The 18,321-nt window shown below is 34.3% G+C and overlaps 1 protein-coding gene across 1 annotated transcript; it reads left to right on the top strand.

Moving 5' to 3' along the window:
* Positions 1–977: 977 nt before the first annotated feature.
* LOC120333894 (thrombospondin type-1 domain-containing protein 4-like) lies at positions 978–11,216 on the top strand. The gene is made up of 12 exons (XM_039401287.2): positions 978–1,147; positions 1,519–1,612; positions 2,096–2,206; positions 4,061–4,245; positions 6,095–6,698; positions 7,139–7,268; positions 7,476–7,683; positions 8,664–9,002; positions 9,102–9,287; positions 10,051–10,195; positions 10,522–10,652; positions 10,857–11,216. The coding sequence occupies exons 1-11, from the start codon at positions 1,061–1,063 to the stop codon at positions 10,629–10,631; spliced, it is 2,199 nt and encodes a 732-aa protein (XP_039257221.2). The 5' UTR covers positions 978–1,060; the 3' UTR covers positions 10,632–10,652; positions 10,857–11,216.
* The last annotated feature ends 7,105 nt before the right edge of the window (positions 11,217–18,321 follow it).

The raw sequence follows: 18,321 nt of genomic DNA, 5'->3' as shown, positions 1-18,321 counted from the left end.
GTGATGTGATCCGAAACACAGTTGTCTTTTACTTCAGTTTTGATGAAAGATGCCATGACGTAACCCAGCCGTGACCCCCCAAACCCATGTCGTTGTGGCAACTGGAATTGAAAGATAGAGGCTTCGTTCGTGACACATGTGGCCTAATTGTATATTTTTTTTTCGATTCATTTCGAGGTACAACACACTCCTTCGACCCGAACAAGGGTCTTTATATATGGATGTGGCCATATATTATTACTATCTTCCAGGTTCGGCATAATCCACCCCATCTATTACAGTAATGATGGAGTAGTAGTCATGAGTTTATGGTAAAGATCATATTATAGCTGGAATACATACATAAATTCGGCTAATTTTATCAGTAAAACATAAGCTTTTTGAGAATAAAAATTTTCGAAAATGTTTATTTGTTAAACAAGATGATTATTGTTATTTTGAAATGATATGACTCTGTTCCATACCTGTGGCACTAGATAATTATTTGACCTGCATAGGTTAAGAAGCACGTTTTGCTAGGAGAGTTCGTATATGAAAAGAAAAAGTTTGATTTTATCATAATAAAAAAAATACTTTTTCTTTTAAATCCCCCTTTTTTCTCAAAAATTCCACTTCAACAGGTATAAAAGTAGAAAGCTTTATGTTGATAAGACAGTTGAAAGTGGAGATATTCCGGTAGCTTGAGTGCGGCCATGTTTTCCATGGACCGTACATTTATGACAATATATATATATAATTCTTCAGGTATCGATGATACTATTTTAATATTGGTACAAATTTAAGATCTGGCTACAATTTTACTCATTGCTAACTAAGATTTACCAATATAATAAAACTCAATTCAGTGTAGAAGAAAAGCTGTAAGCTAATAATAAAATTCAGTGCAGGAGAATATATGTCACAAAAATGTTCGAACTTTTGCGCTTTCATCCTAAATTTTACATTATAAAAACTTTATTTTTATATTTTACAGCTTAATTACCGATAATTCTTATATATATCATTATTTTAATATAATAGTTATGAGCTATATTTAATTATTTCTACGCTGCTGCTAATCATGACGTCACTAATTCAAAGTTTGATCATATGTGTGATATCAATAGAATTTGTTGTATCCTCTTTTGATATAGATGTCATTGACTTGGTGAGTATGGGCAATCAATATATCTTATTTAATATATATACTTATTCCGACGTGGTCAATAGCCGCGAGTTGTTTCGATTGCGTGCAAATAAAACCACTTTGATTGGGTATTTTAGCCAATCTGCCCACTTATATATTGCTTATCTTGTATCGGAAATTGGTAAAATAGAACGCCATAATGTCTTTTTAACTTAATAACGGCCATTCCACAATAAACAACTTTCGGGGCTGGAATAGTCCAATTTAGTGACATCAGGTATAATGACGCTCGGCAGCAAATGTTTATCAAATGAAATCTTTTAAAATTATGGAATTTTAAAAAACCGGGCTAACTAATATGTCGTTTAAGGTTATTTATTTTTATTTTTCAGAAAGTAGGCTGCGACAACGTCGTCAGTTCTGGATTAAAATTTGACAAATGTGGAGTTTGTGGAGGGAAAGAAGATACATGCAAAGTAATAGAAGGTATGGTGCAAATTCTTACACGTTTTTATTTTTAAATTATTTGTATAGAATACTCAATAAATTAAAATGGGCCTACATTTTTGGGCAATGTCTTTTGTATATACCAGTGTTCGACTTGTCGTACGCTTTTTGTTGAAATGCAACGATTTCAGGTACATTATATATGTTCGAACTTCAAATCCGGAAAAAATGAGCCTTCCTCAATTTTAGGCAAAAATGGTAAAATTTTATTCAAACTATGATAATTAAAACTCGAAAACGCAAGCGATTACTATAAACATCAAAATATTCATTTTTTTAAACAAAAAATAAAACCTGGAATTGTTAATTTTCACCATAAATTTTTGATTCAAATATATGTAAAAATGAATGCACATGTGTGATATAAAAGTCTTCGTTGCAATTCCTAATCGATTTTGATATTCAAGTCACTACTAGCTGTGTTCCAATTGTGATAAAAGGAAATCGAACTTTTATTTTCAGACGTCTTCAGGCGCAATAATTTAATTCTTGGATATAATTTCGTTACTCGATTACCGTCAGGAGCAAAGCGAATCAACATCACAGAACTTTCAAAAAGCCAAAACCATTTGGGTGAGTATTTTTAAAACACTGAAGTATATTATTTGGTGGAGCAAACTGAATGAAGAGGCACGTATCTAACCAACTATTGTCGAAACATGGGATACAAATCCATGAGATCGCGTGGACAAAAAATTCGGCAAATTTGAGTTAAATAATTGGAATATCTACCTCAGATTCACGACTACAAACTCTTTTTTATTTGCAAATTATCTACTTTCAGAATTCCGAAATTCCGACTGTTATTACCGACTCTTTTTCTAGTTATAGTCTCCGGATAATTTGGACCTTTGACCCTCAATCCAATATTAGCGGGAATATACTCGTGCAGGTTTCCAGGCAGTGGATTTGCCTTCAGACTCACCCAGTCTTGTTAGTTCACAAGCTTGAAAATTCATACATCAATAATGTCCATTGAAAAAGGAAATAAACTGTTATGAATTAAAAAATCAATTTTATATATACGATTCATTCTAAATTGGGTGAAGCAGTAGTAATATATCCGGTCATCAAAATATAAAATGACTCAAGTGGAATGGGGAAAAATAATGTGCGAATGACCCGATAGCCACCGCCCGCAACGCTGACTGACCTAACAATACATGGCGATATACCCAATTCATCGTCAGTAGTTGACACTCACGTTATAGACATATTTTAAATTCGGCAAAACTGCGCGACAAGTTCAAAGACCTTTGCATTTTCCGCTTCTCGAACAGCCCCACGCGTCTGTGTTATTTTAGGGTCAAATAAATGTTATTTTTTGATGGTTTCGGCCTCGTTGAATCCCACGGCCCTGAAGATCTTAAAACAGATATGCCCATACAACGTGTCAATGGATATTATTCATTGTTTTTAACCACCAACGATGAGAAGTACCGTATGTAAATAAGATTCCGTTTATCTTCATAGTATTAATGAAATGTTATTGGTTGGCTTATTCAGTCACCTTTCAATATTCTTATTTCACTTCTGATTTTTAATAAGTCCTAAATTTCTAATATATACCATCTAGACAGCAATTTTGGAATCGAGTATTCGCGCGAGTTCAAAAAAGTTGAAGTACATTTTGCATAATTACGATGTTTTGTGACTAAAAAAATATAGTTTATAGTCTCTTTTTGGATTATATATTAGTATAAATTAATAAGATTGTTAATCTGCGAATCATGAATAATAATAGCACTGTAATATGCCTTATAAATATTTGCCGATTAATTAGTGAATAACATTTAACTTGGGCTTTAAATTGAAGGCCTAATTATTATTTATTCTTGAATTAATAAAATAAATATTACATAGTTTTGGTAGAATTGGAACACATCATGCGGTAGAAACTTTGACCTATCTAACCATCGTGTATTAAAAACTCGTTAATTGGATTTAAGAAGGGCGGGTGGTACATGACAAACTACTTTTCTTATCTTGGTAAGGCGTTTTGGATGTCATCCCCTCCTTAAGCCATAGGAAATAATGTCATTCGGCGTACCGCACACTTGTGTCTTATCGCGGTATGGCGAAACAGCTCTTGTGTTGATGAATAGGTATTGTTGGTATGACAATGCAGTCTTGTTATGTCGTCACATTCATTTATCAATTATCTGATATTTGAATTATTCTCATACCAAATACAAATGGAGTTATAATCGGAAATGGGGACTAAATAGCTCTAGGTATGTAGACACGATGATTATGTGGTTTTCTATTGCCTAACTATGCAGGTGTCGTCGTGTAAAGATTTCAGGATTCGCTATCAGTTATTCGAGCCTAGTTTATCTCAATTGAGGACATTTTAACGAGCTAATTGATCTACGTTTCGCTTGAAGATATAGTGTGGGACACAAAATAATAATGTATTCTTTTTAGCCCTCAATAGTTCCCGTCCCGGAGGAGGTAGCTACATCAACATTAACGCAATAAGGGGAGTTTTAGACGAATCGAGGACATATCCACTTCCCGGCACACATGTAAGATACACAAGACCTTTTTTAACTGATGAGGGAGAGGCGATGATGATTCCAGGACCTATTATAGAAGATCTAGACGTATGGGTAAGATGTTTTTCATATCAATCTCGAAAACTAAATAAGAACTTCACTTTATTTTTGAAGCAAAGAATATGTCGTGTTATATTAGAAGGCAGAGTTCAGTTAATACGTATTTGAAAATAAAAGCTATTTAGCACTAACCAAATGTTGTTATTTGAGACATTTCTGACGCAAACAATTCTTATTCAACTTTCCCCAGTTTATATAATGCCATGTGTGATCTATGCAATATACGACCTTCCAAGTGCCCAAATTTGATTAAAATGTGAAGGTTGTTCCGGTCAATAGGAGAAGTATCATAACAATTGTTAATGGGGCATTAAAGAAACGAAAATATGGTCATAGATAAACGAAAAGGCTATCAAGTGAGAATGTTTCCAGTCTAAAGTGAGTTGCTCATAAAATGCAGCGACTATTTATCAATCTGTATTCGACTGTGTACTGTATGCAAAATTATAATGTTTGCAACCTAAGGTAACAACATTCACCACAAGTAAATTGTGATGTAAAAAAATTATGTAGGAACTGAATCAAGAATATCCTAGTGACGCCAATTAGAATTAGTGTTTCCAAGTAACTCAATATAGCGTAGATAATTTCTCAAAAGCTGGATACGATCCCAGCGTAATAAAACTGAAGAAATGACAGGAGCAAAAAAAGGGCCGTCAATTCGTCATGACAAATCTTAGACATAAATATTGCTATAAGCTGATTAGCATGAAGTCTAATCCAATTGTTTTCATAACAGGTAAAACTATTGGAGAAATGGGGTTTTGTATATAAAATAGTGTAATCGGCTAGTTACATCCGTATATGTACGTCAAATCTGTCGCGGTTAGAAGTTCACGTTAGTTATGCCTGAAGATATGTGTATTGATTAAAAAGTACACAAATTTTACTGTGATTTTCAAAATATTTTGGGTTTATGCTCATGTGTAGTAAGTTGGTTGATAGGTCGACAACATTACGAATCAGCATTTATTAATTGGTGTCTGTATTTACCCCAAAATTGGGTTTGGGCGTCCGTTGGATCCTTTTTGGGTAAATCATTCCAGAATGGTGTCATTTTACGAGAACGCGCGACTTTGAATGAGCTTTTCAGTATTTACATACAATTTAAAGCGGAAAGTGCAGAAGGCTTATCAGATTCGTAACAACTACCGTTTTTGTCACGCTACCTTAATTTTGAATTTGCTGATCGAAATTGTAGACTTTTATAAACATTGACACTTATATTGTTACAAAGTCACAAAGAAAACCAGAACGAAATTCGGCGGCATTCAATGTATTAATGACAGTGATTGATGATAGCACAAGTGCGCTTCTCAAACAGTATTAAAATTGAAAATCTATCCGCAGTATCGCGGTTCAAGTTTATATCAGGTGTTAAATGGCGGTCGGCGTGTGGATATGATTAATACACGGGTCAACGATCCGTGGTGCTTCCATGAGATTCTAGCATTTTTGCACAGTTTCGCTTATCAGCGAAGGTCACGCATATATACCATCAAAGAATCGCATGTTTGAAGTCGGTAAATGACATATACATGCGGTGTAGATGGTGTTGAAGCGATATGTTTTCGTTTTGGCCCGGAATAAGTTATAGATGCCATAGCATTGCGGTGCCTTTGATAAGTTTTTATGTATAACACTGTTGTAAAATTCTGACAAAATCTCGACCACAACATTCTGCGGTAATAAAACGCAAGTGCACCTGTTACATGAAAAATACTACGTGAATCTGAAACAACTGTGTATAGATTATTCCTAATTGCATTATGTAATTGCGTACTTTGTAACTATGTACGTTAACAAACGCTTTAGTTTATGTATTCATCTCCATCCGTTTCAGCTTTTTTACCAAGGTGAAAACCCAGGGATATCCTACAAATACACTATCGATTTACCACAAGATCAGATAACGAAACCGACTGTCCCGGGTAAACAAGTTCAACAAAATTATGGACAGGAATCTGTAGACCAATCACTTGACGTTCAAGCACGAAATACTGACCTGGATGGCCACGCCACCAGCGACCAATCGAAAGACGAAAAAAATGTTCAGATTCCGCAATCGCCAGTCATACCAAGACGTAACCCAACATGGAGCCGTAGGAGACGTCCATACGTGAGAGGAAATCATCCTTACACTCGCTATTCACCAGCAAGAAATGACTACTACAGGCAGCATAATGAGTTGAAGCTACAGAGATCAGGCAGCAAATTCGAAAGACCTGCTATCGTTCCCACGAATCCCCGCCGTGAGATTAGCACTGCAAACTTACCTCACAAAGTAGTGATGTCATCAAAATCACCAGACCGTGATAATGGCGGCTTAAACGCAGGAATACAAAAAGGAAATAATGATGTGGATTCCTCAGAGAACTTGAAAACGGAAACAAGTTTCTTGTGGAAATTGATGGGATTTGGGCCGTGCTCGAAGTCATGTGCAGAAGGTATATTATCTAAGTTTACGGTAATCTCTTATACAAATCTAGGCTGTCGTTCAATCACATTTTTCATTTCCCTGCGCTAAGTTTAAGAGAATGTAATACTGATTGACATGAATATGCCGTCTTTAGTAATATAAAAATTTATCAACAAAAACTTATTTCAAAGTTATTCAATTATGAAATTACAAGAATCATTTGTTTTAGAACCAAGTAACCTTCGAACTCTCAGTTAATCTGATGAGCTAATCACAATAGTTCAACTAATTTTGTATAAAGATTATTACAGGAAACCAGACGTAATTTACTATGTCAGAAACTCCCTAATTTTCGTAATTCCTTTTTATGGACGTTACTCATTTCCTAATTTCATTTCATAATAAAAATGACATCATACTCAACTCATAGGTACAAAAGTATTTCATTGTTCTGTTTCTTTTTGACAGGACGACAGACTATTTTAATAAAGTGCGTCACACGAGAAACAAGGAATATTGTGGATGACAAATATTGCAACGGTCTGGCAAGACCACCATTTTTGGTCCAAAAATGTAATAGACAAGCTTGCCCGGCATAGTGAGTATTGCTGTGTAATATGACACTGGTTATTAGAATAATAGACGATGAAGTTTGGAAGTCGAATTCAATGATTACAGACTAATTACATATAGTGTACAAAGGAAATAGCCTTTCATAATTCTCCCAACTAAAACGAAATGCGGTAATGATCTTTTATTGTAGAACCTTAATTGCCGATTAACCTTTAACCTTATTATACTCAAGTTACAACTTTGGGAAATGGTCCGAGTGTTCACGGTCATGCGGTGTCGGACGACGTTCGAGACGAGTCTCGTGTAGGCAGTTGTTTTATGGAAACATTTCTGCACCAGTCAGTCCCAAACGATGTCGCAAATTGAGAAGACCAATAAATCATCAACAATGTACGGTGCAGGAGTGTCCGAGTTGGAAAATCCGGTCAGAATGGTCCAAGGTTTGTATATCGTTTGAAGTGATCGTCCGCTTCTAGCTAACCCTATTGCACAATCTAATTAGCGCCACGAAATCTGTGTTGTTTCAAGTCGTTATGCTCAAAGCAATTTGTTATATAATCCCAACCTTTATTACCAAAAATCCAAATTTGTTTATTTGAGATTAATGGATCAAAACATCGAGTTTCGCGGAATTCTGAAATATAATACGTATCGTATAATTCTTATATAGGCAATATACTGCACTGCGGTTTTAAAACAGGAAATTGTATGTTTGCTTCAGTCGTTATTGTGCGATAGAACAAATAACCACAAGATATAAGATCGTTTTGACAATATCCAAATGATTTTATGGGTGGTCTGCAGTTTAAGTTAAAAAATCTTATTAAAAGGTCACTGAGAATCAGCTAAAATTTATTTTACCGTTTTAACGTAACTTGTAAAATATTTACGTCGCATTCCAGTAATCGTGGTATGTTGTCTGACTCGAATTTCGACAGAAATGATGTTTTGAATCATTTTTATTGTTATACGATGAGTTTTGTGGCGCAGTTGAGCGTTTTTGCGGCAAACTTTAGCTGTTACTCGCTATACAGTACTATTTTTAACAATCAACCTGAGTTATAAATGGGTTGAATATTTACTTCTCGGGTTTCAGTAATCATTGTCTTGCAGTTGTTAATTTATCGGCACACATACTATGGAATCAATAGCTTTGATAAAGTGTTGTTATAAAAATACCTTTACTACCCGAATTGTCCCGAATTTATGAGGCAATCGTTTAACATTCTCCGTACACAAAACGAAATAACTAGATGAGAGGATCTTTTTTACGAGACGATCCCATCCTAATCTCTCGAGTTTGTAATATACGACCCTTCTTCATGTGACATTCTGTGAAATCTGTAAAAATTTTGCTGACATTGCGATAGCTATTTGATTTTCGTATCCACTCATTTAAGGATTGCTCTTTTGTTTCTAGTGCAATGTCGAATGCGGGATCGGAAGACAAACAAGAGATGTTTTTTGCACATCAGGTGAAGGAATGGCTCTTCCTAGGATACAATGCGCGAGAACGATACCCCCACCTAGTGTTCAACCATGCCGACTTGACCCGTGCGTAACGGGTTGGTTTAACACGGACTGGGGTCAGTGCTCAGCCGATTGCGATACCGGAGCTCAGAAACGTGATGTTATTTGTGTGAACTCCGCAAATACTCTGCGGGGTTGCCAGGGGCAAGATAAGCCCAATAATACAAGAGGATGTACAAGGCCATCATGTGGGGAAAAATACGACTGGTTTGCTGGAACCTGGGGGCCTGTAAGTATAAATTATATTCACATTAGCCTCGTATCAGTCCCCGTCCATTGATTATTCCAATTCACACTTTGTATAATTGCTTCTATCTGTGATTTTCAGTGTTCTGTGGAATGCGGTGGAGGCACACAAGACCGACGTGTCGTTTGTTTTGTTTTGTCATCTGACGGTCAAATGAGGGTTAGCGAAGACAGTGATTTGTGCAATGCAGAAGATAAACCGACAGTACAACAGACGTGTAATACACAAAGATGTGGATCGAGATGGTATTTTAGAGAATGGAACGAGGTAAATGTTATTTTTTGCGATATTCACTCTCAAGATTAAGATATTAAACTGCTTTGACCTGTATACTACTACTATCGAAAATCCCCTTTACAATATTATGACCAATAAATTACGACATTGAATTTGCTCATGTTCAATCATTCGTGCTGTAAAAGTTTTTGGGAGCGATGGAGTATTTCAAGGAAGTTAACGATCCATACACTATTTCATATCCGTCATAGTTCATCTTAATTGTATTGTCGTAGAGTGATGAGACGTTACCTAGGTAAAAAACGGAAACCGCATAAATGCAATGCTATTCAATTTATCTATCTTTTCCAACAGCCAAGCAAAGTTTACAGATAAATCAATGTTGTTTACGACAGTTATTAATGGACTGCGCCTAAAGCAATAAATACGTTTTCTTGAATAGCCACAGCGACAATAAAATATTTTATTCCAAAAACGCCCGTTTAGTCAACAGCAAACACTTCCTTTTTAAATAGAAATTGTATAAATCCTATTTTTGTCGACCGGTAAAATAGTGAATAACAATTTACTATGCATATTTATACGATATATATATATAAGCGAAAGGGAATTTGCTGAGCGTGTGGTCAAAGCCCATTCTATCCATGTAAGTATATGTCAATTGAGTTGGGATAATAAAACTCAAAATCAATATTTCAAATCCTAAAACTATAATCACTTTCAACAATTGCATGTTTTTTATACCTAAAACTTTCGTTACAAAGCCTATTCTAATTTTTTATTTGCACTCCAGTGTTCAGTCACATGCGGCGGAGGAACAAAGCGACGTGACGTGTTGTGCTTAGATTCAGGAGGAAAATATAGTTCACTTTGTAAAGAAGTAGAAAAACCGGTGACTCAAGAGAGATGTAACACAGCTGATTGTAGTTCTTTCATTGGTGAGAAGGAAGCATAATAGTTTGAAAAATATTTTCGGAGCTCCTGAAGTATGTGCACCAATATGGCGCACAACCTGACCCCTAACCTGGTACACATACTGTGTTCAGGTTGTGCGCCATCTTGGTTCACATACTTCCGGAGCACCATATTTTCTATGGCCAACACAAGCACTTTTAATGGGATGGTAACCTGTTATTGATGACATAATTGAAACGTTAATGTAAAAATAAGGGTCTAATTCATTTTGTCGGTGTCAATTAGAATAATATTATTAACTCCAACACGTTTCCTATATCATTAAATATAATTTTTATTTTTATTTCAGATCCTACTTGTGTTGATAAGTTAAAAGACTGTAGAATGGTTCGCCAAGCACGCCTTTGTGTGTATCCTCACTATAGAGAGTCATGCTGTCACACATGTTCCCGAACATAGAACAAACAACCTTTGTTGTGGGTGAGTTGTTAGCGGATTTTTACATGAAAACACCTCCAATCCTACATGAATGCTTTACTAAAAAAATATCTCGGAATATGTTGCCGACGCTGCACCGTTTCTAAACAGCTTTAATTATTGCTATCCCGAGTCCTTAGCTCAAACAGCAATCGTTATTAGCCCTAATTATAGTGTATATATTAAAGGTTTATTCTTCCTTTGTAGAACACTATAAGAGCAAGTTCGCTAGGAAATCGATATGGAAAAGAAGATTACCAAGTCGAAATAATCAAAGAAATATCTCAAGATGAAATAACGACGCGGTACAAAGGAACACTGATATTATTATCATCATCAAGGCTGAACGCTTGAATCTCATCCATTTTAATATTTAAACCGTCTTCCACACGGATAAAAGCATTTTTTCGCGTGTAATGTTTCACTGTGATTTTTCACACTTATTACTCAATGAGTTCCATTTGGACGAGACGGTACGATTTTTTGCTGCTGTAACGTCTATGAGTTCCTTTATAATCGAAATTTACACAAGTCATAACTATTATTATTAAAATATGAATTATGATATATTTGTTTGTGATTTTTGATTCTTATTCGGGTTTGAGATACGAAAGGTATGATGCGGCGTTTGGAAGAGTATTCAAGAGTCGTAAGCGGGGTTATATGAAATCGAATTCATGTTTAAATTATTGCGTCAAAGAAATGGTTTTTCCTTTGAATCACAAAAACTTTGAATCACTATCATTGAAGGCCTTATTTTCAATATATTATTCTGTAGTGTGTAATAAATACGCGAAGTAAATTATATAATTGCTAAGATTTTGCAGTCTAGTTCTTTTAATTGATGACAATTCGAGACCATTCATCTCAAATAACTGGTTAACTCTCCCCCTACATGGACTAGTATCTGGACAAGAGGCCGTGGTTTACCATATGATTACGACGTCCTAGCAGTTTGCCTCTCCTCGCGATAGACATGAAAATCCCATGATATTTTACCAACTATAATGAAAATTTCAAAACATCCTACAATATGTATTTCGTTTAACCGCATTGTTGCGCACAGTCGTTAGGAGACCATTCGCATGCCAGTATAGTTGTACTACTATAGGCCTCCATTGAAAGCTTTATATTTCATTTTATTTCATAATCACATTCTGTCATCTCTATTCAAAATTCCTCAAATCGATTGAAGCCATTGCGCATCAGATTTTCCCATTTTGAATTAGCATTCGATATTCCAAATCTTTTTGTATTGATTGATCAATTTTATCATTATATATCAGATAACAAACATTGAAAATGTGGTCTTATTACCATCTCAACGTATACTGTTGAACTAGAACCTTAGTGATTTAGATTGAAATAAAAACTAGAAGTATGTATTGCTGCTCGTTAAAATCAGAAAGTAATTCAATAAAGCTTTGTTATTGAGATTTTGACGTTGGCAAATGGAAAGTAAATGTTAGGCGCCCCACAGAGGCACACAATTGAATGAAATTCCTCACTCATTTTCAAGGAAATACGGCCAGACTAATCTAATAGAATAAACGTCGCAGAGCAATACAAACTGAATTAAGCATTCGATTTTGTCCGCTATGTTGAACTTGGTTGATACACAAAACTTGTTTTACGCATTGCTACCGGAATTATGAATCGAAAACCGGCTAAAAAGGATTTGCCAAATTGTAACTCAATTTATGCCAATGTCTGATTGTCCAAAGTTTGTTTCCGCAGAAGCATCCCATAAAAACTATTTATAACTCTCGTTTGCATTGTCGCAAAGATTTATCAATTCAATTATTAAAAACCAAGCAACTCAGCCAACTAGAAGTTTATGCAAAGTAACCCAAAATGCTACACAACAAAATCAACTTATACGATACTGTGAACACATCCAACACACAAGAGGTGGTTTGTTTACTTTACTAATTCGCTAATTGAGATTTGGAGAGTAACGGACGTCATCATACGTAAACAACAAAGTTATATTTTTAGTGTGTAGCCTATTGCATAAGATGCTTATGCCTATATATATCTTTTTAAATTATTTTTCTTTGATAGATAAATAGACTAGATAAATACCAAATTCCGAGAAGGTCAAAACAAGATTGCATTGCAAATTTCAAGGTCTCAGCTTGCAAATTGCAAAACTCATTCGTCCATGTGTATTTCTGTCAACGAATATCACTATCGGAGATTACGGTATGTTATAACTCTCGCATAGTGTGCTGAGATTGATGAGTTTGGCCCCGATGGCATAGATATTCACGGCATCTTTGATAGCTGACAAGAAGGCGTCAAAGAAAAATGTTAATGCTAGTATCACAACTAGGTTAGGATAGCGGCATGCCTGTGCTGTTCACAATTATATGAGTAAATTAAATTTAAACATGTACTTGAATTACAGAGAAAATCATGTTTTGCTGTCTGATATTGTAATTACGCTACATTACAATACCCTCACATCTTTCTAGAGATTACCATTCTGAAGTATTTTGGATTTTCACGAAATTTTTATCAGAATATTTTTAGTGATTAAGTCAAAATTTAGGCTGTTTCAAATCAAATATGTTTGTTCTAAACTGACGTGATTCCAATCCATCTATTTTTGCTGCAACAATATGAATTGTGATTTTTGTAATTAACAATATATATGTGAATTTTTTGCATACCCTGAGTGTTCAATTTTTATCCAAACTAGAATAAAAAAAACTAATAAAATAAAAGGTGCAAAAATTTTGTATGACAACTACTAAACACATTGCTTGATGACTAGTTTTGGTTTCACCAAGTTCCGGCAAAATATTAAGTTGACCACAAATATCTGCAAAGTCTGAGCAATTTTCTTTTCCAAAAATTATACCCTGAACAAATCTTCGCACACGTATAATATTTCAAAGGTGATGATTTTATCATCTGTAAGAATACACCAATCTTTGACACCACGTAATTTGTTCTGGGGAAATGATATGATCACGGATTGAAAACTTAATCCGCGAACAAGAATATATTGTGTCTAACTTTCAAACCTTGATTCCCACCCACCTAACTTACCCTTGTTCAAATAGTTGTGCATAGATTCGTGAAAATTATATCCGCTTTTTAACCCAGAATTTGAACTTTCATATTTTCAATCTTTATATTTTGCGATTTTTTTAGTTGAAAAACGTTGTCTGGCATATTTTAGAAATTTTGGTCCATTATGATGTTTACATCATAAACTTATTCTTTTCACTTATTGTCACTATAAACCTAACGCTATTTTTTTTTCTTGCGACGGATGTAAATACTCTGCGTATCGTGACCAAAACGACTGTTTTTAAGTGTTGCAGACCTAAGGGTTCAATATTTAGCATGTCCTGGAAGTTTTTAAAAACACAACGAATTTCCTTTTCTGTTTTCAAAACTTATTATTTTTGAAAAAATTAACATTTAAAATACAAGCGGTAGTCTGTTTAAAAGAAAATAATTGCATCCATAGTTAGACCATTGTTTTTCAAGATATAGTACTTGTATTGTACGGGCCTTGTATGGTAGATGCACAAAATGTAATTTTATCGGGAAAAACTTCAAAAGAGTTTTTTTGCCATCTTTATTTGAAGAAATAATTATCGTGTTTTGCAACTATTTATACAAATACTGGATATTGTTTTTTTGCATATATCTTCATCTTAAGCGACAAAGTTATGACAATTGTCTATATTGTCAACACGACCTGTACTTTACATCACAAACCGCATTAAACTGGTTTTAGTGAAGTGAACTCAATATTTGCTGTTGAACTTTGACGAAATTGCACGAAGTATATATATATTATTGTGTAGTCGTTGCAGTTTGCTGAGTAATAATGAGAAGGAAACCATTCGTATTTGATCTATACACTGAGCTATATTTCATTTTGAGTTTGAGATTAGTTTCGGTTTGAACGAATGGTTTTTCGATCTGCTTAAAAGAAACCGTTGTTAGTTATACCACTTATCGGAACTCCCCCAGCGGAGAAATATAAAAATCTTATTCTAAATTAGCAACCGATCTTACTTCACATGGAATTTAGTATTGCACAATCATTCTGTAGCATTCAATGTTAATTCTTCACAAAGACGCGTAAAAATATCCTATCAAGTGTCAAAATAGCAGAAATTCCTATAATAATTTTTCTTGGTCAAAACCTGCAAACCAAAGTATTTCTATTAGCCCCAATAAAGAAAACCAAAACGAGTAATCATACCCAGAATCATTGACCCAAACTAATGCTTTGTGGGAGACACACTCGTGATCGTAATTTAACAGCTGAAATGAGGAAAAATGATATCTAATATGTCACAAGCACAGACTACCCTCATCGAAGTAGAATACCGTAATATCATCGAATGATATGTTGTCTAGGAATGTCTCTGTGGTGAATTATTGAGATTGCTTTTTGTTGAACTTTTCAGTTGCCCGTGACATTGTTTTTTCACTCAACATTTTTGTTGATAGATTACTAGACTACATTGCATGCGGGTAACAATTCAACCAATATAATACTCGAGAATAGAACGCTAGTACGCATCAATCATATTTCTGTATCTCGCAAACTGCAGTATCTCCCAACTATAAGTTTCTTTCTTTGAAAAGTTATTTATATCTATATAGTTCAAGAATATATATTTGAACATGTCGAGGTACTTATAGGATGCATATGATGAAGGGGGTTTCCGAAACGGATCTCGAAAATAATTCAAACATAAAACTTGAATTTATAATATTTCCATAAAACACGACATAACGATATTAAATGTATAAAATAATATGAATCCATTGGTATTCAAAAACGACATTTCAACGAGAATAGGTATCAGTAATAAGCGAATTTGATTTGGTATTCCACAAGTATTTGTACGGAAGATCAAAACAGTTTTCTAGAACGTAAGTACGGATACTTATCACACACACTATTCACATCTCAATTAACTGAAAAATAATTTAACGTTTACAACGTAGTTCGATGTGTTCGTGCCCGAAGTCCTTTTCCATCATTTTACGGATTGACAAATTGCCAGCAGTCAAGTTATAATCTTAAAATCATGTAAAGTTAGGCGCCATGACCACAAAAATGGCAGTTACAAATTTGAGGTTTTCAGAATGTTGACCTGACCTGAAAATTTAAAATATTTGTGTCTAATGTACCGTGATATGGGATTAATGAATTGAAACTATCCAAATGTCAGCAGGCAATATAACTTTCCTGATTTGGATGATACTAAAAGGTTATTATGCTGAGAGAAAGTAGCCTACGATTTCTCCTCATTTATTTGGCGGACACTTGGTTACAGTTACTCGACTCGATTATCTTCAGCTTACTGAGGATCGCTACCTGAAAGCGGCATTTAAGCTAGATCAATTTCAGATACACAATTTTGAAGAACGACGACAAATTCGGTTAGGTTAAAATCAATTTTGAGCATGTAAAATATATAAGTATATATATATGATTGGCTGTATATGCATACCTACTGAATATTACATGTATTTACTTGGCTATACATGTGCATATTTATGGCTGTACATAACATTGGCAGCATGTCAATATTTACTCATTAATAAACCACTGGTATTGATGAGTTGTGGCACAGGTACAAAAAAGATAGAAAAAAACTGTTTATTACTTCCAAATTTCAAAAAATGATCGATGTTCGGTTACCACTTTTTCAAAAATCATTTTTTCACTCCTCTGTGGTATTTTTTATGGCAACAGAAATACTTAATTACACGGATTTTAGAGTAATTTGACTCTCAAATTACACTTAATAATGAACGGGTTAATGTACCATGCATGAAGGATGAAGAAGCGGGTTGGGATTATCAAAACCACTATTATTCTTAAAGCTGCGATTAGATGGCCATTTTAGGCTACCGAGGATTTTTGCTCTCCTACCTTTACAAAGTACCGTGGTTCAATAACGTTACGTAATCATAAGTCAAATTATTCTGTATTTATTCAGAAACGTCAATTATCCCATCACAAAAAAACAGTATGTCATACCTTTATAAATAAAATAAAAATGTGACATAATTATTTTTCAAAGCCAGCAATGAAAAATTTGTTTGTAAATTCTTTGAAAAAATAATGCTCATTTCCTGATCTTTAACCAATTAATTCAAATGGAAAGTAGGGAGCATAGTACATAAATAGCACAGTAACGCTGTTTATATTGTTATTATATTGTTATATCAAGAAATCGTACGATATCAAAAAATCTAATAAATATAATGATTAACGATACAAACATGTTTTCTAAATACGAGTAATTGACTAACTAATTAAGATGCAATTGACCTTGGCTTTTGGTGATTAATAATCTGACTCATTTATTGTAAAAATGTCCATTACAAGTAAACATGGTGTTAGATTACGACAGGGTAACGTATGCGAATTTTTGAGGGATTTCGACAAGATATAGTATTTCAATTACAACGTGTGAGGGCGATGAACAGACATTGATTCATTTTTTCTGACCATACAATGAGGAGTTATCAAATTCAGGTTCTACCTATATTGATCAACAACAAAAAAAGTATTCTGTGAAAATTATTAATTAGTTTTCATTTCAGTTATTTAATATATAAACGAAGCTATATAATACAAAACAATGCTGCGAATATCTCATTTCCAAAGTTTCTCCCGTTCATTTTTATATCACTTTTATATCACCCTGATTTCATCATAGCAAACATACATAGTAAGGGTTAGATCTTAGGAATAAGTTGATTAAATGACATCCCTATATATGAAAAACCATTATTCTAAAGCTTATGTTCAAGTTAGTGATGTGTGGTCCTATATAGAAACTAGTAACGATTCCCAAGATTTGCTTATGTGGTGCTAGTGAGGAGCGACATCTTGGGGTAACTTGCTATCTATAGCTATTCATCGTTATAATCTCATAATACCTATTCGTATTTTCAAACAGGTAACTTTTAGAGCAAAAATCCAATTTAAATCGGCAAAGTAAAATGAAAGTCTTGCCACTGGTATTCGCAGTTAAAAAAGACGGGGACGGTGCAATAATTTGTCAATTAATCAAACAAGTCAGAGGCTTCCAAATAGTGCGCCGCAGCGGGTTACCGAGTGCGCCGCAAAAATTAACAGAATTGTATTAAACATAACCAAAATATGATTGAATATTTCCCATATTGTATTTATTATGTTTTCTTGTTCCCTATTTTAAATGCTATGTTTATGAATTAATAAACTCATTTTACCTTTCTATGTCGTTTACTACCTGTTGCGTATTGCATGCCTCTATTGTTACGTAACAATTTCGTGGGCTGCGGTTTATTTATCTGCTGAACCGTGCTTAGCAAACATGAGTTTTTTTAGCATTTCAAAGGAAAATCAGAAAGAGATGAGGAAAAAGAGTTGACCTTTTGCCTTTATTCTTTAGGCCCACATGGTTACAAATTTTAAAGAGCATAAAGTACACATTAACAATCACAAAATTAAGTTTTATTTGAAAGAAGCATTTCTTTCGTGCAAGTGCGCCGAATGTTTTTTACCTGATAATTTGGCGCCGCACGAACAAAAAGTTTTAAAACCGCTGTTCTAAGCAGTTTGCAATAGTCATAGTAACAACATTTCCGCCGAAAATTACCTTGAAATGAAATACATTTTTTCGAATAATTGAGA

This window comes from Styela clava, chromosome 15 (assembly GCF_964204865.1).
Source record: "Styela clava chromosome 15, kaStyClav1.hap1.2, whole genome shotgun sequence".
In the NCBI taxonomy this organism is placed as follows: Eukaryota; Metazoa; Chordata; class Ascidiacea; order Stolidobranchia; family Styelidae; genus Styela; species Styela clava.
This window is presented reverse-complemented; position numbering and strand designations above follow the sequence as displayed.

What these genes read in the sequence shown, in the direction of transcription:
- LOC120333894 (XM_039401287.2), top strand. Translation starts at nt 1,061, where the DNA reads ATGACGTCACTAATTCAAAGTTTGATCATATGTGTGATATCAATAGAA. An exon ending in CTCGAAGTCATGTGCAGAAG is followed by an intron (nt 6,699 to 7,138) that starts GTATATTATCTA and finishes TCTTTTTGACAG; the next exon opens with GACGACAGACTATTTTAATA. An exon ending in TTGCTGGAACCTGGGGGCCT is followed by an intron (nt 9,003 to 9,101) that starts GTAAGTATAAAT and finishes TGTGATTTTCAG; the next exon opens with TGTTCTGTGGAATGCGGTGG.